This window comes from Lagenorhynchus albirostris, chromosome 12, assembly GCF_949774975.1.
Source record: "Lagenorhynchus albirostris chromosome 12, mLagAlb1.1, whole genome shotgun sequence".
Classification (NCBI taxonomy): domain Eukaryota; kingdom Metazoa; phylum Chordata; class Mammalia; order Artiodactyla; family Delphinidae; genus Lagenorhynchus; species Lagenorhynchus albirostris.
Window position 1 is genome coordinate 49422115 of NC_083106.1, and position 20386 is coordinate 49442500.

The window sequence follows — 20386 nt, forward strand, 5'->3', positions numbered from 1 at the left end:
TGACCTTCCCGTTAAATGTAAGTGTTCCCAGGAACCCATTTCAGGCATCTCTGGCTTTTCCTAGACATTTCGATTCATTACTATGGTTCAACTTCCACATTCATACTTCAGCTCATACCTGCTCCTGAGCTTCAAACCTACAGCTCCCGCAAAACATTCACACCTGGGTTTTAGCAAACTCTCCTCACACACCTGTGTCCTAGACTCAATGCTACCTTCCCCTCTAAAGAGGCTCCTCCTCTTTCATTCTGTTTCAGTTAACAGCCTCCTCCCTGAGCCCGAGGAAGTCATTTTAATTCCACCCTCATTCTCTCACTCCAACATCCAGTCTTCAAATCCTATTATTTCCATTCTGGAAATCCTTGCCCAACTGCTCTCATCCACCCACATGTGGCATACCCTTCTAAAGGCCATAATAAGGTCAGTCAGTTTGTCTGTGTTTAGCAAAGTGAGGCTTGTCCCTGACAGGACAATGAACATGAATGGAATCATCATTCATTCTCGATAAAAGCATACATATTATAAAAGGGCCTGAATTATACAGCCCTCTAACAAATTTCCCTTATGATAAAGTCGTATCCTTCACATTTTATTTTTTGTAACAAAGAACCACAGTAAAGAACGTAAAATTTATTACTCACATCCTTACAACTAGCTGAGGTTATTTAAATAATTATTCATTTTATTGGGAACTGCCCTAAAAGACCACTGGGTTTAAAAAAGTATATTGGGGTTTATAAGAATGTTCAATAAATGTTTTGTTTTCTAGGTAAAAATACCTGGCGCTTGTTTTCTAGAAGAGTTGCTTCCCAAGTCCACATGTCATACAGCACAGCAAATCTGTCCATACCTGCATGGGCCCATCCCCAGTCCTGGTCAACATTTGACTCGCTGCCCTCTTTGTGACCTGGTAGAGAAATGGATGAAAATGACCAGAGACAGGTCTCTCTATGAAGCTATTCCTAGTAGAAATGGACCCCTCAGATTGTCAGCTCCCTCTCAGGAAGGAAAACACTGAATGGGTAACTGGGATTCCTGAGAATCGGTTAAAGAGCCATGGTCAAGACCAGGTGCTAAGTTCATACTTGCTGACTTTTAAATCAACAGAGGTTTTTGTTTTTACTTCTAGTTTTAAAAGACTAATTTTAGAAATATAACCAAAATTCAGTTAACATGAAATATTTACTAAAATGTCTGCAAACCTGTAATTTAAAGGCAAAACACACATTTCTCCTTCGGTAAAAACAGGTCCCTGGTGGTTTAACAACAAACCCAGTTTAACCTGCTATATCAATTGATGCCAGCCAAGTCAAAATTTTTCAGGGAAATTTCTAAGATATTCCTTAATTATGTTAATTACTAACTTAAATCAATAAGTGTAATCATTGCCATTATTCAGCTAAAATATTTTCCCACTATAGTACTCTAAGTTTTCACTGTCGACATCATTATTGCTTAAAATTTTAAGTGGTCTATTTCAGAATAAAATATTCAAAAGTAAGAGATTTTCAGGTTTAATAATTATCAAGTATATGGTGCGTACTTGAACAAGAGAAAGGCTTTGGTCAGGAATTTCTATAGCAGCAGTTGGAAAATCATTTTACAATGGATGACCGTATACTCACTAGCTCAGCGAGAGATGCTCATGTGACTAAGTATTTCAATCAAAGTAAGTTCTTAAGAGATGGAAATAGTCGAATCGTAGCGTAAACTAACATCAGCAAAAAATGATGCATTAGAATGTAGGATGACCAGTAGAGATAAAAGCTAAGAGCTGAAATTAAATGCCCTGGAATGTTGGATGCCAGCACTGCATCCCATGATTCAGATCCCAAATGGTCTGCGGCAAAGGCAGAACAAAGAATTCACTCTAATACTAAATTAATTCTGTCTGGGATCTGAAAGGTTAATTGTCAAACATTCTTAGAGCAGCCTTTTATAACAATATGAACATGAATTATCCTTAATTAAAGTCTACATATATTACAAAATAGCACAAACTCTTGCTAAATTTCCCTCCAAGTGTTACAATGTGTCTAGAAACTCTAAGTTCTTTCCAAATGCAATGCTAATGCAGTCATATTATTCCAATAGGAATATTCTTACCTCATCTACTTCTAAAACTGGATAAATTTGAGTGATGCCAAAAGGAAGAGAGAATACAGATTACGGGTTATTTGATTACCCTGACTAATGACTTCTCCCTCTGGGGCTTGTCTGGCATTTTCCTACCCAGGGCTTTTTGCATCCTGGTGGTTTTCTGTTAGGAACTCAGGAATATCTCTGCTTCTAACCGCAGTTTCCCCAAGGTCAATCAGTTTTTTGTCACTTAGAAAAAAAATCATTAATTTCCCTCAGGGCCCTGCACCCAGTGGTGGGTAAGGCAGAAATGCCACTGGGCAACAAGTAGAGTCTAAACAACAGTAAGAACTATAACCAAGTTACAGTCTCCAACAAATGGGGGACCTGAGCTGGAAACAAAACTGTATCTTTTCTAAAATGGTGTGTGTTGAGGAGGTGTATGTGCTTATTGAATTTTCAGATACTATTGTATATGCCTATATATTTTGAGGTGAGAGGTGTTAAATAGAGCCCTTAGTGGTTTTTGTCTGTTTGGCTGGTTGACTTTAAAAAATCTGACTTCTGACCTTTAATAATTAGGAGCTTCCTTTGACTAGGAGTTCCAAAAGTGAACATATTGTTTTTTATGAAATGATAGGCACCGGTGGAAAACAGAAATGATGCTGAGAAAATTACATGTAACATACAAAAATTAAACAGTTTGCTTAGATTTATAAGCTAGCATGTCAGCTTCTGCTGGCATTTAGCTCCTATAGCCTGTTATGCAAAATGAGCTCTCCTCTGAGGAAAAGAGGGACAATTTAATGTGGTATGTTTTATCCACTTTACTGGAAAAGACCTTTCTTTCCCAGTGTTCTTGTACAGGGGAATTTTCTGAGACTTTAAAGAAATGGCTACCGGATTGAGTTCTGAAGCTGATGGAAAGCAATAACAGTGTCAGGATGCCGACTGTAATGCCATCATCTACTTAAATGGTCTTTTTTTCCACTTTTCCAACCCCCAAGTCATGGTTCAAGCCCTTTCTATAGACATACATATTTCTTTCCTTTCCCCCCCTGACTTCCTGTGTCTGAAATGTACACTTATGTCCACAGGAGATGAACTGTGAAGATGAGATGGCCAAACTACCTCACATAGGGTTATGGCTCAGTCACTATAATATTTCCTTTTTATTTTCATTTCTTCCACAGCCATGTGGAAGACCTTCCTTCTAATGTTTTTGTGGTGTAGAGAGTTGATCCTTCAAAATTATTCTTGGAGGAGTGGCAAGAAAAGGGTGGCAATAATTACCTGTTTGACTAAGGTATAATCTGATCTTTGGGATGATTCATATGTTTTTAAGCCTGCAAATTAACTGATGCCAAAATAACTATTTGAGTATAGTAACTATAGGAAAATTGGTGCCCATCATTAATGCTTTTCACTCTATTGATTTCTGCCATCATTTGTTAGGAAAAAGTTTAGGCCTTTTGGCAATGTAGACAATACTTCTCTGGCTAGCCTGCCTTTTTCTAAATCATCTTTTCATTAATTTCAAATAATAAATACTACTACTACTATTACTACTACTACTACTACTACTACTACTACTACTATAACCCAGTCTAAGAACTCATCAAACTTTGTTGGGTGACTGACCCAATCCTTTGGCTACAATCTTTTAAAACGAAAATAAAAAATATCTTCTAGTCTCCACCTCACCTGCAGAGTGATACTTTATCATAGCTATTTTATCATAGCTATTTTTTCTGCATTTGAACAGCATGATATACTTTGCAAAGCACTTTCATTTATATTGTCTGGCTGTGACCTCACAACCATTCTGTTACGAACAGAACATTTCTTTTGTTCAACAAACATTTACTAGATACCTACTATGTGGAAGATATATATACAATATATATATATATTGTGCATAATGGTCCTCCTGTCCTCACATCCTTACAACTAGCTACTCCCTACTTCCTTTTGCCACCTGAACATCTATTAAGAATGGCAAAGTTTCAATGCCCTTAACCAAGATCCTGATCTTCCCAATAAACCTGCTCCAACCACATCTTAGATGATGGCAACACCAAACTTTCAGATACTCAGGCCAAAACTTTGGAATCAACCTTGACTTCTCTCTTTCTCTCATATTCTACATCCTAACTGCCTGGAAATCATAGCGGCTGTACCTTCAAAATATATCCAGAACTTGACCATTTCTCATCTTGCTGTCTTCCCAGATGCATTGTCTCTAGTTTGATCAATGTAATAGCCTCCTAACAAATCTCTGCTTAGCCCTTCAGTCTATTCCCAATACAGCAGCACAAGTGTTGAAATGTAAGTTAAATCACATCATTCTCTGGCTCAAAACTCTCCAAGGGCTTCCCTTCTCACTCAAAGTCCTCAAAATGATCCATAAGGCTCTGCATAACCTGTTCCACTCTTCCAATCTCTCTAACCTCATTTCCTAACAATTTCCCCCTCATTCACTCTAGCTGCACTAAGCTCTTTGCTGTTCCTGCAACACTGCTGGACACGGTTCTGCCTCAGAGCCTTCGCATTGGCTCTCTCCTCTGCCTGGCACTCTTCTCTCAGTCAGTCACATGGTTTGCTTCCTGATTTCCTTCAGGTCTTTACTCAGATAGTACCTTCTCAGTAAGGCCTTCCCTGATCACCCTACTTACACCTGGCAATATCCCATCACCAACTCTCTATCCCCTTTTCCTTCTTAATTTTTCTCCACAGCTTCTACCACCATCTTCACCAGTCCACAAAGCCTAGGTTATTCTGTGATAAACAACCCCAAAGCTCAGTAGCCAATACTTAAAATTAATGTATCACTCAGGCAGAGCCCACTGCAGGACTAGTTGCTTTCTAGGCCTCTCTCTTCTAGCAGTGACCCAGGGATCCAGGATGTTTCTATTTTGTGGCTTGACATGCTGGAGCGTCATGGATTGGCTCTTACATGCTTTGGACTGGAAGTGACACATCTCATTTCTGCTCACAGCCCTCTGGCGCCTCCCAACTGCAAGGGCCTAGGATGTCTGGAGAAGCTTTGGTGCCAAACCATTAGGCATTCTATATATGTTTCTTACTTATTTATTTAATGTCTTTTTCCATTAAATAGTTCCATGATGGCAAGGATTTGTGACAGTTTGGTTTACTGCTGTATCCCTAGTGCCTAGTATATTTATTGGTCAGAACATTTGCGGGGTGAATGAATGGGAGGATGAATGAATGACAGGCTCATAGCCTGTGGGAGTAGATAAGCCAACAGTTTTAGAATGAGCCAAGTGCTGTAATGTAGGTAGACAAGTCATAGGGAGAAGAACTTAGCTCTGCAGAGAGATGTAAGAAAGACTTCTCAGAGAGGTAATGTTTGGATGGACTTGAATAGAGCAGGCCTTTATCAAGGAAAGAGGAGGTGAGGGACAGGAGGACCATTATGCACAAGACCCAGAGGCATGAACAGCTCTGCCCATTCAGAGGAAGGCCAGGCCCAGCTCTGTAAGAATGAAGGTATAGAGACAGTGGGGGGAAATGAGGTCTGAAAGGTTGGCAGGGGCCAGCTTGCACCCAGCCTTGTAAACTTCACCAAGGAGCCTGAACTTTATCTTGTGAGAAACAGAAAATTCATAAAGACTTCAAGCAAGGGAATAAATGTAATTATGTTTGGGCAAAGATCTGGAGGAATTTATAAAACAATGAGGAGTGCCATTTTCTTATTTAAAATTCTGTTCCTCACCAACCTTGGAATTAGTCCCACATCCTGAGGAGAGCCTAGCCTTTCATGGTCCGCTTTTTTCTGCAGCCTCATCTCCCACTAGTTGCTCACAACAGTCTCTGCTACCAGCATGTCAAGTCCAGGCAGATCCTGAACACACTATGAGGTGTCAGGCCTATGTGTCTGAAGAGACATGCTCAAGGTCAAACAGCCAGGAGAAGCCTGCTGCCTCTCATTCTGGGGCCCTTTCTACCCTGCCACATGCTTAAAGTAGGCACATGGCAAAGTGTCCATGACAGGTTGTAGGGGCTTTCCTTTCCTGGTATTATCACTGAGCAAACACATGGCCCCAGACTTTCTTCATGGGATCAAACACACTGGGCCCAGGGAAGAGGGTCTCCATCTCAGGGGCTTCTTCGATGTTAGCTCCCCTGGCTGGTAAGCCCAGTGATCTTGCTCCCAGTAGCCTCAGCCCTGGCCTGGTGAGATCAACCCAACATATTAGCATCTGTTCCTTCCATCTTCTACATGGGAAAGAATCACATAGTTATTCTGGACATTCTAGATTAAATGCTGACATGGCCACATACATGGAGTGCAGTAAACCACATGGTCCTATTAAAGACCCTGAAAGAGGCCACTTCCTTGAGTTTCTCACACTGAAGTAGTAGCTGCTGGCAGCTTCTTAAGGGTGATGTTATTCCTATCATTTATGAGAGCATAGGAAGGAAAAACTGTATTACCCTTGAGAAGCTCCTCCTACAATTAATGGGACAGGATAGGATTTGTCTCCCCTCTCCTCCTTCATTTTCACCCCACCCCATCACAGAACAAACAAACTGGGAGATGGGCTCAGTGGTAAGAAAGATCTTTTTTTAATCTACAGCTGTGATATAAGACAGGCTGGATATTAGCAACAGAAAGATGTGTTTGTTTTATGGGTGTGTTTGTTTCCAAAGTGTCTTAACCCTCCTCTCCAGCTCCACTGTGGAACATACTAACTGGACTTGACAAACCATGAACTAGGATCAAGGGAAGAGGGCAGAGGGGTAAAAAGGGAAGTCTGTGTATGGTGAGGAGATGGGAGGGGGGGAATCGTTAGGGAAGGAGACCAAAAAGAGGAGTCTCCCAGATACTGAGTGAAAGTTGGACTCGAGGTGACTAGGTAGGAAAAATAAGGAAATGTTTTCCAATATCTAGAGCTGAACTGTTCAATACAGTAGGCTCTAATCACATGTGGCTATGGAGCACTTGAAACGTGGCTTGTCTGAATTGAGATGTGCTGTACATATAAGGTTCACACTAGATTTTGAAGATTTAGTATGAAAAAATATATATCTCATTAATGATTTCTTTATATTGATTACATGTTAGAATGATGATATTTTGGATACATTGGGTTAAATAGATTACATTATTAAAATTAATTTCATGTTTCTTTATACTTTTTATAATGTGGCTACTAGAAATTTTAAAATTATACCTGTGGTTTGTGTTATATTTCTACTGGACAGCACTGCTGCAGACTGCATATTAACAGTATTTGATAATAAGATTTCATACCCTTATAAGACATGACAATCATAAGTCAGGGGTCATACAAGCTTAAAATATGACTTATTTAGCAGCTAAATAGATTTTATTTTTCACATTTGTCAAGTTAGTATCTTTTAAGAAGATAAAATCCATATTAAACCCCACCTTCAGGAATAAACCTTCTAGAGATTGAGATGAAAATATTGCAAGAGTGTCTACGACATTTCAAGAAAATGTATGCATTTTCAACTTTAGTCCCAAAGAAAGGGATTTAATATGAATCTTTTAGACTATAGAAAAACATATTCAAGAGATAGTAGAAGCACCAAGGGACAAGTAGGTTTTGGGAGGGATAGATTTTTCCCTGTTTCAAATTTTTTCTACATTTGTTTTTTAACCTATTTTTTAAATTGGGGTTTAGAGAACAGGAAAGAGGCAAAAAAAAAAGTACCTCTAGCAATGTCAAGGAGGGTCTTACAAGAGTTTCTCTGTAAGGACGTGGTTCTCAGGATAACAGAAAGGGCCCCTCTTGCTCTGTTCACTATCAAGTGGACAAACCAGCAGCTGAAATGCCTTCCTTCCTTCCTATTGTGGTTTCCAGGGCTGAGTGTTCCCTGCCCATGTCCTGCTCTCAAGTGGACACTGCCTTTTATTGTGGGTTAAAAAGTCATTTCCCTTTTCACCACAATTTTTCAGAAAAGCTATTTCCCTAGAAACTCCCACCTGTTACTTCATCATGTTAACTGATTCCAGGTGTTAAGAAGAAGGTGGCTTGGGAGATGAGATAATCATGGAAGAAAAAATTGTAGCAGAATCCTCACCTTGTGCTCGGCAGATGTCCCATGGGCACAGTGGTGAGCACTTAGGCCTTGCGAGGTGCCCACGCCTCCTTTTGCCACATTTACCCAGAAACTATCTTCTGAGGTGGGGACCAGACTCCCTGCAATCAAGGTAAGGCCTGAAGTGTTGATCGTCAGTGTTCGCTCAACAGATCTAAAACAGTTCAGAATTCCTAAGCAGATGTGCTGAAACAAAGAAAGAACAGGGTCATGACCCTGCCTTTGCTGGCCCACCCTACAGAGTGAAACTCACTGGGGCCCCAGAAGTTGGCAGGTCAACCCTACTGCTGGAAAAGGAACACACCACCCCACAAAAGGCCTGGTTTCATGGAAGAATCAGAACAAAGAACAAAGTGTAAAAATGCATTACTACCAGAGTAGCAGGAAAGCCCCCTTTCCAGACAATGAAGCAATTCAGATACATGCAGGGCCATCCGCATACCTGCAGCTCCCTGATCCTCAGGTGGCGCAGATACAGAAAGGACAAGTAGGTCCCCCTCATCAGGACAGGATCTCTATCAATGGGCCCAGTCCCGTCATCCAAGCCCAGCAGTTGTAGGGCCACTGCATAACTGTACCTTTAGCAGGCAGGAAAAACAGAACAAATGCCTTTCTCCTCAAAGTGGTTCAAAAAATTCACATATACCATACTGAAGTCATTTTATTTAACTTCACAATAGCCACTTTTTAAAAATGCCCTGGAAGGAAAATAATGGCTCTATATGTATAAATTCAAAAAGAAATTTCTCTTAGCAATCACTCTCATTAAAAATTCAGTCCTAGGGTGAAACATTAGTTATCTGGTCTGCTGTAACACTCTTGCTTTTATTTCAGCTTCAAATATTTTTGAGTTAATATGTAACCTACATATTAATCAGTCACTCAATTTTCTCCACAGTGTTTATTCCATTTCCTTGAGTCACCAATAAATGATTTCATTTTACCCTGTCTCTTTCTTCTGCTTGACAGGCTCATTAGCACACTGGCTAAGACTTATTTGTGCTGGGTCATTTTCATCTCGTTCCACTGAAAGATCATCTTCCTTCATGTTTTCATTCTAGCAAAAAAGTGGCATTAGTTGAATTACATGAACATTCACAATATTATTAACAAAATCAAAGTTGGGTCATCACAAAATTAAATCTCATGATCCAAGGCACATTTAGATGAACAAGTAGAACAGCATTATGATCCATTTCAACCTGACCTATGAAAATCTGGATTTCTACAATAAATTAGAGGTCGCTGTTTTTACTATGATTCATCTTATGAAAAGTGGACACACATATTTGTAGATGTTTGGAACCTCGAACCTCTCTAATCTAGTCTTGTCCCAGGCTGAGAGAGATCAGTGGATTAAACTCCTCTACTTTTTAGCTATATGATTTAATCATCTAAAGTCTTGATCTTGTTTTCACATTTGTAAAATAGCATGAAATTGAAAAATAAGTTGCTGTGAGAATTAAATGTTAGAATGTGTGTAAAGCTCAGTGACTGGTACCTCATAGGTGTTCAGTACATGCCAGTTCTCTCCTGGCCAGGGATGGCAGTAGTCAGTCAGCCCTGTAGGATCTACAAGAATCTGTGGTTTACACTTATTTCCATAGACATCTTTCCTAATGTCGAGAAGGATGAGGTCATGCACCCAGGGCCCTAAGGAAAACTGTGAGGAAGGTGATATTGACCTATGGTCCTACCCCTGCCCTCTGGGCAGCCCCTTTCTTAGTTGCCCTCTCTGCCTGAACCTGGGCATATACCCCATTCTCATAAGATGTGCTCTTTCATAGTGGCACTGATCCTCATGAAAACACTGATTGTCAATGGCTTAGCTGGGTTACTTGTATTCTAACAGTGGTTCTCAGAATTCCAACAAGTCCTTATGGTAGAAACTGTTGGCTGTTCCCCAATATCCATTTTCCTCTTCTCCCACAGTACTTGAATATGTAGCTTGGCACATGGCCACCCAGATAAAGATGACATTTCCCAGCTTCTCTTGCAGCTAGGCGTAGCTATGTGACTAAGTTCTGGCCAATGGAATGAAAGTAAAAATGCCATGTGGCAGCTTCTGGGAATCACCCTCAAGTGGCAACTTCCCCATTCCCATTTTCCGTTCCGCTGCTTAGCACAAGAATGTGACAGCTGGAGCTCCATCTCAGACCAAGTGTTGATCTCAGGTATGGAGGCCACATTTGTTGGAACTTCAGGATGGAAGTAGCATGGGCCCCTGAGGACTCCATGAAGCAGTCATCACATCAGCTCTGTACTTCCTACCCCTGGATGTTAATATGAGGGAAAAATAGAGAAATTTCCATCTCCTTTAATCCTCTGTTATTTTGTTTTTTACTACGACTGACACACAAACCTAATCTTAACTAATAAAGTCCCCAGGACTCTAAAGATAGACTACCAGTTTTTATGACAGGCAGTAGGGAAGAAAACTTTGGACAGGGATATTGGGAAGAGACAGTGAAAGAGAAAGTTGTCTAACCGGGTATCTCTAAGTGGCTTCCCATTCTGCCTGTGGGCAGAGGTAGCTCCTGTCTGTTCCAGGTAAGTATGTACATCAGTGTATTTCTGTGTAAACATCCCACAACCCAAGGACCGGAGAGGACCCTAGGAGGTGACATGGTGCACTCCTGTTCCTTAATATAGGAACACAGGATCATCATCTCTCTGTTATTTAAAATTAAAAAAAATTCATAGGAAATCCATGAGGGGGGTTGAATTTTGATAGTTTCTATTTGACCCAGAATATTGGGTGAGAGGGGCTCTACCGAAGCCTTTTGCCTCTGGGACTTATATTGCTCTTGTGTTCAGCATTGCCTGATATGGCTCCAGACGGAAGCCTAGGAGTCACAGCTTTTCTCTGTGGGGTTGTGACTTTTTCAGCTGCTTCTAAAATTACCCAGAATTACACAGGAAGGAATAGGAAGTGATGTCAAGTTACAGTGAAAGACACTTTGAAGGAATGACTGAACAAACCACAAAAATACTGTTGGACCGGCAGATTGCCAGGAAGAAAGGAAGCGGGCACAGCAGGCTAGGGTGAAAAAAGATAGACAGCCCAGCATCCTCCCGGAAAAGCGAACCAGCCACAGCCCACAGAAGCAACCTGCTTAGGAAATGCCGTAAGTCCATGAGTGTATTCCCCTAAGAGAACTGGACACAGCGCAGTTAAGCAGAGGGCTAATGAGAAACCAGAATGTCAATACCACCTGTGTTCATTCTCTTTTCCTGGGTAGGTTAATTCTTTGACATTTACACTGCCTTGTGGCTGGGTCTTTGAAACCAGAATGGCTGAGTTCATGTTTTTTGACAGTTCAGGGATTTCCACTGATTGCCAATCTCATTTTCTCCCAGAAAATTGGCAGGGGCAGTGGAGTGGGAGGTAGAGTGGAGGGAATAATTAGGGGAAAAGTAAGCCTATTATGTATTTCCCACCTGCCCAAATGTCTCTACGGTTTACTTGTGTATACCCACAAAGTAAAAAGACTAGAAGGATATGTACCAAATGTTAACAATACTGTTGTTATATTTGGGTGATAGAATAATGGGTGATTTTTATATTCTCCCTTAAACTTTTCTATATTTCCCGAATTTTCTGTGATAAATACATGTCACTATTGTCATCAGAAAATGTTTGTTTTTAAAATGTCCTATTGAATTTAATGACGAAAGCCAGAAAAAAGGTGTTTCATGTTTCCCTAAACTTTCTGTACATTGGAGCTACCACACACAACACCACTTTTGTGAGAGCACACCACGTACTCACTATATTGCATTATCGCTGGAGATGGAGGGGAGCAGGAACACAGATGGGGAAAACGGCTGTCCCCTTCTTCCCTCCTTCGTGTGGCCAGTGAGAAGAAGCAAAAGAAGAGGCAAAGGATGCAGTGTTTTCTGCCACTTCACCACTCCATAAAGTTAAAGAACAGCGACCAACGTAAACTGTAGCTTTAGAAATATGATGGTCGATAGCAGTATTTAATGTCTGTACATAGCCATTTTAATAATCAGGTGTTTTTGAGAAGAATGGAATTGGACACAGTAATAGAATTACAGGTCTGGGAGTATCTACACAGGGGTAGCTGGTCCTTCTTCTGATCAGGACTACAGTTAAATTATCTTAAGTTTTCTTCAAAAGAATATCCCAAAATGCAGTCCATTTGGATCAGAATTAACTCTTTCTAGTTATACATCGTTGTCAATTAACAAGGACATGAAAATCTGACCTTTCTTATCTCCCAAACCCAGATCTTTAAGTGTATGTGGAATTAGAATTGTGTTTAAAGAAAAGCCTTCAATGCTAATAGTAAATACAAAACATTTTAAAACTCTCTAAAGAAAGGTTACTGGCCAACAGTATTTACTAAGAATTTTTCAGAAACTGTTCTGAAGTTGCACTACATTTAGTGTCTGTATTCTCAGAGCTGTCAAAATGAACAGTCCTCTGAGGTTTGCCTTCCTTCATGCAGAAGGCCCTTAAGAAAGTTATTTTTCATAGGGTATTGGTGTTCAGAATCAGGATGCTGCCCAGCATACACGTGCTAAAATTCATACTTGACTGCTATGTGCTTGCAAAATAGTAACAGAGCTTTAAAATTCATATCCACATTCCTGTGACTCCTCCCAGTTGCCACCTTTTCCTTAATCCTAATCTCATCTGACTAGTATTCAACATTCAGAATGGCAACACACTACTATTGGTGCTCTGATACTGCATAAAGCGCTTGACCAAAGCAGAAATACTGGAGGAGGTCACAAAGTAACACCCACAGGAAAATGTGAAGGAAGGTAGAAAACTATTGGTTGTTGCCTCAGGGTTTCCTTCTTAAACCCTGGGCTATTTTCTGTTCCCTACTTGGATAGCTCTTCTCCAGGTTGTGTGCATGGCTGACTCCTTGTTCATCAAATTTCAGCTCAGATGACCCCCACTCTGAAAGATCTTGGCTGACCTCTCTATCAGAGGATGTTCCTCTCTACCCCACTGCCCTCTACTTCTTGGTTTTCTGCATGGCACCCACACATTAAAGATGTAGATTTACTTCTTTGTTACTCGTTTATTGCATGTTTCTTTCCTTAAGCCCAGCACAATTCATGGCACAAAGGTAGTACCCATGCAATTATCACTGAATGAATGAATGGGAAACTGGAAAACTTGCATGACACTAATATGTAGGGTAATCTGTGTGTGTGTGTATGTTATGTTTCTCCCCATGCTCCACCTCTAGGAACTATAGATATTCTAAGTCTCTTTAGGGTCTATTTACCATAAATCAGCTTGAAAATACAGTGTTCACATTTTTCTCCCTTTGGTCAATTCCAAGAACAACTAGCCAGTAACTAGCCAGAGGAAGTGGTATTTTTTCCCTTCTTTCCTTCCTTCTTCCCTCCTCCCTCCTCCTTTTACCACTATCGGCCCCCAGGAGTTTAGTTCCCCCTACTCTCATAGCCAAGGAGGAAAACAGATTTGTGGTGATGGCTCTCAGATGTTAATACCAGAACTTCCCAGGTAATTTCATCAGCATCATTGACTGTCAGGATCCTAGGAGCAGAGGTCTTGTTCAGAGATACCTGGGCTCACTCTGCCTTCACTTTCCTCCTTTCTTCCCTATTCCTGTGTCCTCCCCCACAAGTTTGGTTCAAGAAGCAGAAGAGTCAGATGTTTTTAAATTTCCCCTTGTTAGTAGAAGGTCTTCTTGAATGCTGACATATACCTCAGTGTGAAACAGCAATGGACTAGGAAAAATGTGGCTGTTTTCTCAACTCTGGCAGGATATTAGCTGAGGAGCGGGTATCACTGGTAGCTGCATACCCTGTCAGGGAATTCAGGGGCCAGGGAAAGCCATGCTATGATATGCTGCATCTCCTCCTGGTCTGTGTGGCCAACTCATTTTTCATTAGATTCTCTAGATTTTTGCCTACACAGATTAAAAAGGTATAGAAGGGGTGTGTGTGTGTGTGTGTGTGTGTGCGTGCATGTGTGTACACAGAGGCATGCTTCCAGCATGTGTTTGCTTACAGCCAATCTGTAACTCATTAGATGCATTTCAGGCTTCACTTTCCCCCATACCCACCCCGGGATGGTGGACCATGACAGTGCTTCTTTCTCTAGCATTTTACTAAAATTCTCCATACCTGTGACTTTATGTGTGATTTTTAGTCACTCTACAATTATCTTTAGGGGTGAAAGTAATAGAATTATTATGCAGAATGGGCTCACTACAAATTCATGCCCTCTTACTTCGACTGGGCTCTCTGAGCTACATTGTCATATTCTTTTCTTGCTGGTGGTCCTGTGGCCTTCCCCCCACAGCGATACCCCTCCTCACGTGCCACTCATACCTTCTACCTCACTAATTCAGACCTCCTCCTCCTCTCTCTCTGAGACAGCCGGGGCCATTCACAAGCTCCAGCATCTTATCTTTTGCACCTGAAAATTCTATGTACCTCATTCACCTCAAGGGAAGTGATGCCATTCTCCTTTTCTCAAAATTACTCCTCCACCTGGTTTCTTCATCCCATACCCTCTTCTTTCCCCAGGGTCACCTGTTTCTCAGATTTACCCTTTCATGTCTTCCATCTCTTCTTCTCCACTGCTCCTTCCTCTCAGACTATAAACATACCAGGTCTTCCCATCTTCAATAAGCAAATGAAACAAAACTCTTCCCTTAGAGCAACAAACGAATAATAGCCAATTATAGTTTCAAAAATCTTATAGTTCCATTGTAAGGATAAGTATCCACTAGCTTTGTGAAGAAACATCCTTTCATTGCCAAACTCCATGCCTGTCCTATGTAGCAGCTACCTAACTGGCTTCCCTGCCTCCAATCTCTCCCTTTTTCAATCCAACTAATAGCCTGCTACCACATTAATCTTCCTAAAATACAGGTTTGTATATATATCACTTCCTTTATAGGATTAAGCACAAATTTCCTTAGTCTGGAATTCTGGGCATTCACAAGATGCCCCTACCCGCCCCCCCACCAAAAAAAAACTTCTCTTCACTCTATTTCCACGTGACTCTTCCACTCAACCTAACTGAGCTTGAACACTCCATATACCGTATCTCCTCTGCACTGTTGTTCATGCTTCCCTCCTGGAATAGGCTCCCCACTTCCCTCTCCACTACCACTTCCCTAAGCCCTATGCTTCCTTCAAGCCCAGCTCAATTTCCTCCTCCTTCAAGAGACTTCCCCCAATAGAACCAACCCTGTGAAGATCACTTTCTCTCTAAATACTCACAATATTTAACATCTGTCCAGCTCATCTAGTGTTCAGCACTAGAGTGTGCAACTTTGCATTGGTATTTACTGGTTGAGTATAAGTCCCGGCAGCAAGAACATCTTGTATTACACCTCTTTACATCCCTCTTTCAAATTATCATTTAATATTTTTTATAATGAAAACAAACCCAGCTAGGTATACAGCTTTTAGGGGAGGATCTCTAAAAAAACTACCAAAGTAAATTTCTAAGGTCTACACACAGGTGGTGAGTTGAACAGAAAGGCGTATTGGTTATTTCTTCCTGTTGTACCTGGTAGAGGTTGATGTTGCTATAAATAGTCTCCCAGATTTGGTCATAGTTGCCCTGATGCAAACCCTGGGAAGCCACAAATGTTGGATGAGACGAAGCCAGCGAGACTGTTTTTGCAGCATGATCTTGGAGTACTTGCATTACTCTCTCAGGGTTGGAAATCTTGAGTAGAAGAGAGAGGAGAAGGGATGGTTGGGAGAAGGGTTATTCCCTACTTTTCAGCAAGAATCTGGTCATGTTCACATGAATAAGAAAGAAGTCCCAGGTGGGACTTTATTCAATTAAAAAATAAAAGTAAACTCTAACATCATGATTCCCTTAGGTATGTTCCTCCATTCAACACTGTAGCTATTCATATGTACATAGCAACTCATTTAAAATTCTGTGACAACCCCCTCAACACAACAGCAGGTGCACCCCCACATGTGTTGTGGCACCAATGAAAAGATAAACACTCATCAGTTTTGGGTTTGTCTACTCCTAGGAAGCTGTGAGGAGATAGAGGAGGAGGCAGCTGGGTAGTGTGAGAAAAGCACAGGCTTTGTAAGGACACAGACCTGGGCTCATATTCCTGCTGGAATCCTGGCTTTTCATGCAAAGCAGGACAAGTCAACCTAACAAGAACACTAGTGAGGTCTCTCCTAGGATTGCTGCAATAATGCCTGGCATGTAGTAAGTGCTGAATAAATGTTCCTTTTCCTCCTCTAGAGGTAAAAAAATCAAATAATAGTCCCAGAGCTGAACTACTTCAACGATACACATATTAATATATTTCAATTATTTTAATACCACAAAGAACCTCAAAGATAATTTAGTCCAATCCCCATCAAAATCCCAGTGGCATTTTTTGTTGAAGTAGAAAAATTCATCCTAAAATGCATATGGAATCTCAAGGGACCCCAAATAGCAAAAATAATTTTGAAAAAGAAGAACAAAGTTGGAGGACTCACACTTCCTGATTTCAAAACATATTACAAAGCTACATTAATCAAAATGGTGTGGTACTGGCATACACTAGACATATAGACCAATGGAATAAAATAGCGAGCCTAGAAATAAACCCTTGAGTGTATAATCAAATGATCTTAATAAGGGTGCCAAGACCACTCAAAAGAGAAGGGGACAGTCTCTTCAACAAATGGTTCTGGGGAAAAACTGGATAGCCACATACAAAATAATGAAGTTGGAGCCTTATCTTATACCATATACAAAAGTTAACTGAAAATGGATTAAAGATCTAAACATAAGACCTAAAACTTTATAAAACTCTTAGAAGAAAACAGGGGAAATTTTTCATGATATTGAACTTGGCAATGATTTCTTGGATATGACACAAAAAGAACAGTCAAAAAAAAAAAATCAGGGACTTCCCTGGTGGTCCAGTGGTTAAGACTTTGCCTTCCAATACAGGGGTGCAGGTTCGATCCCTGGTCAGGGAGCTAAGATCCCACATGCCTCGTGGCCAAAAAACCAAAACAGCAGCAACATTGTAACAAATTCAATAAAGACTTTAAAAATGGTCCACATCACACACACACAAAAATCTTAAAAAAAAAATCAAACATAGACAAACATGACTACATCAAACTTAAAAAATTCTGTGCAAAGGACAAAATTAACAGAGTGAAAAGGCAACCTACAGAGTGGGAGAATATATTTGCAAATAGTATATCTGATAAGGGGTTAATATCCAGAATATATAAAGAACTCCTACAACTCAACAATTTAAAAATCAAATAACCCAATTAAAAAATGGGCAAAGAATTTCAAAAGACATTTCTCCAAATATGATATACAAATGACCAACAAGCATACGAAAAAATGCTCAAAATCACTAATCATTAGAGAAATGAAAAGCAAAACCACAGTGAAACATCACTTCATATCTATTAAGATGACTAATGTAAAAAAAAAGAGAAAGAAAGAAAATAACAACTGTTAGTGAGAATACAGAGAAGTTGAACCCTTTTGCACTATTGGTGGGATTGTAAAATGCTGCAACTACTATGGAAAATACTATGGAGCTTCCTCAAAATAAATTAAAAACAGAATTATCTTACAATCCAGAAATTCCACTTCTGGGTACATATACAAAAGAACTGAAAGCAGGATCTCAAAGAGATATTTATACATCCGTGTTCACAGTAGCATTATTCACAACAGCCATGATACGAAAGCAACCCAAATGTCCAACAACAAATGAATAGATAAAATGTGGTGGATACATACAAAGAAATATTATTCAACATTAAAAAGGAAGGAAATTCTGACATATCCTACAACATGGATGAACCTTGAGGACATTATGGTGGGTAAAATAAGCCAGTCACAAAAAGACAAATACTGTATACTTCCATAATATGTGGTACCTAGAGTAGTCAAACTCATAGAGACAGAAAACAGAATGGTGGTTGCTAGGATCTAGGGGGAGAGAGGAATGAGGAGTTACTGTTTAATGGGTAAACAGTTACAGTTTGCCAGATGAAAAGAGTTCTGGAGAGGGATGGTGGTGATGGTTGTACAACAATATGAATTACTTAATACCACTGAACTGTACACTTAAAACTGGTTAAAATGGTAAATTTCATGTTTTGTGTATTTTAGCACAATTTAAGGAAAGAGAAGGAAAAAAGGAAAAAAATAATATAAAGGAATCCCATGTAACCCTCACTCTGTTTCCCCCAATGTTAATATCTTGCAAAACTATAGTACAGTATCACAACCTGGATATTGACATTGATACAGTCAAGATATAGAACAGATTCATCACAAGGGTCCTTCATGTTGCCCTTTTACAGTTACACTCCCTTCCCTTCCCCTCCAGTCTCTCCTTAACCCCACAGAATCCATGAATCTGTTCTCTATTTCTATAATTTTGTCATTTCAAGAGTATTGTATAAATGGACTCATACAGTATTTATGGGATTGAGTTTTTTCACTCACACAGTTCTCTGGAGATTCATCCAGGTTCTTGAGTATCTCAGTAATTTGATCCTTTTTTATAGCTGATTGCTATTTCAGGGTATGGATGTACTTCAGTTTATCCACCCACTGAAGGACATCCAGATTGTTTGCAGTTTTTGGCTATTGTGAATAAAGCTGATATAAATGTTCATGAAAAACAAGGAAGAAGGAAATCTGGTCACATGCTACAACATGGATGAACTTTGAGGACATTCTGATAAGTGAAATAAGCCAGAACAAAAGGACAAATACTGTATGATCTTATGTGTATGAGGTATCTAAGAGCAAATTCAGAAACAAAGTGGAATGTGGTTGACAGGGGCTAGGAGGAGGAGGAAATAGGGAGTTGTTTAGTAGGCAGAGAGTTTCAGCTTTGCAAGAGAAAAAGTTCTGGAGATCTACTTCACAACACTGTGAACATACTGAACACTAATGAACTGTACACTTAAAAATGGTTAAGATGATAAATTTTATGCTATGTGTTTTTTTTTTACCACAATAAAAATAAGGTAATTTGGGCTTCCCTGGTGGCGCAGTGGTTGAGAGTCCACCTGCCCATGCAGGGGACACGGGTTCATGCCCCGGTCCAGGAAGATCCCACATGTCGCGGAGTGGCTGGGCCTGTGAGCCATGGCCGCTAAGTCTGCGCGTCTGGAGCTTGTGCTCCACAACGAGAGAGGCCACGACAGTGAGAGGCCCGCATACCGCAAAAAAAAAAAAAAAAAGGTAATTTAGTCCAATATTTTGGTTTCACAGATGAGGAAACTAAAACTCAAAGAGGTTATGTGACTAGAGCAATATCACACAGAGACTAAGTGTTAAAGCTGTACTAAAATCCAGCTGTTTTGACAATTGTTACTCTCTAGTGAAAGCTAACAGAATATAAAAGTTTGGCGATTAGATTAGAAAATTCCAAATATAGCCTTTGTAGTGAAACCATGACTAACATTTTTTAAAAGTGGAAAGAATTCAATTTTCTGAGAACAGAATTTTATCTACAAGGGATCATGGTTATTTTTTTACCTTCAAAAACCTTGCTTGGAGTTGCATTAATACATCTGTTCTCTGTTCTTTTAGTTTGGTCAAAAGCTTCTTTTGCCAAGGATCACATTTTGGCTTAATCTAGTGGACAAACATGTTCACACAAACTTATAATATAACAGAATGGTTTTCAGTAAAAGTTGCAAGCAAAGAGAATCAAGGACCTTCTGAAATGGGAACTGGCCTTTAGTGCTAGGAAGTGTGCTAGCGCATGTGAAGTCTTGGAAAGGGTCTGTGTGGCTTCACAGATCTGTGGAAGGAGATGGCAACAGTAGTTCCTGTTTGTACCTGGCCTATGAGACGCAGTAGCTCCATCTGGGATGACACAGCACTATCCACTGGCAGAAGGGACCCCAATTCCATCAGTGTTGGGCATTGCACTTAATTTATGGGGCAAGAGAAATTTGTCCACAAAAACTCCTTGTGGCGGGACTTCCCTGATGGTCCAGTGGTTAAGACTCTGCGCTTCCAATGCAGGGGGCGTGGGTTCCATCCCTGGTTGGGGAACTAACATCCCACAAGCCTTGTAACGCAGCCAAAAAAAACACCACAAAACCCCTTTTGGTTCCACATGTAAAACTTCACCTTTCATATTAACAAGTTGTATTTAAAAAATTAGTACCATGGCTGTAAATATCAATATATCAATATACTGACAACTCTCAAATTTAGATC

General features: G+C 40.2%; 1 protein-coding gene across 1 annotated transcript in view; it reads right to left on the reverse strand.

Annotated features, from left to right (window-relative positions):
- Positions 1 to 723: 723 nt before the first annotated feature.
- LOC132530276 (uncharacterized) overlaps positions 724 to 20386 on the reverse strand; it is a 69756-nt gene continuing 50093 nt past the window's right edge. The window contains exons 11-15 of the mRNA XM_060167363.1: positions 15707 to 15868; positions 9114 to 9226; positions 8612 to 8747; positions 8152 to 8355; positions 724 to 907 (exon numbers count right to left, since the gene is read on the reverse strand). Of these exons, the coding sequence (XP_060023346.1) occupies positions 794 to 907; positions 8152 to 8355; positions 8612 to 8747; positions 9114 to 9226; positions 15707 to 15868 (729 nt within the window). The 3' untranslated portion in view covers positions 724 to 793. The remainder of the gene's footprint in view (positions 908 to 8151; positions 8356 to 8611; positions 8748 to 9113; positions 9227 to 15706; positions 15869 to 20386) is intronic.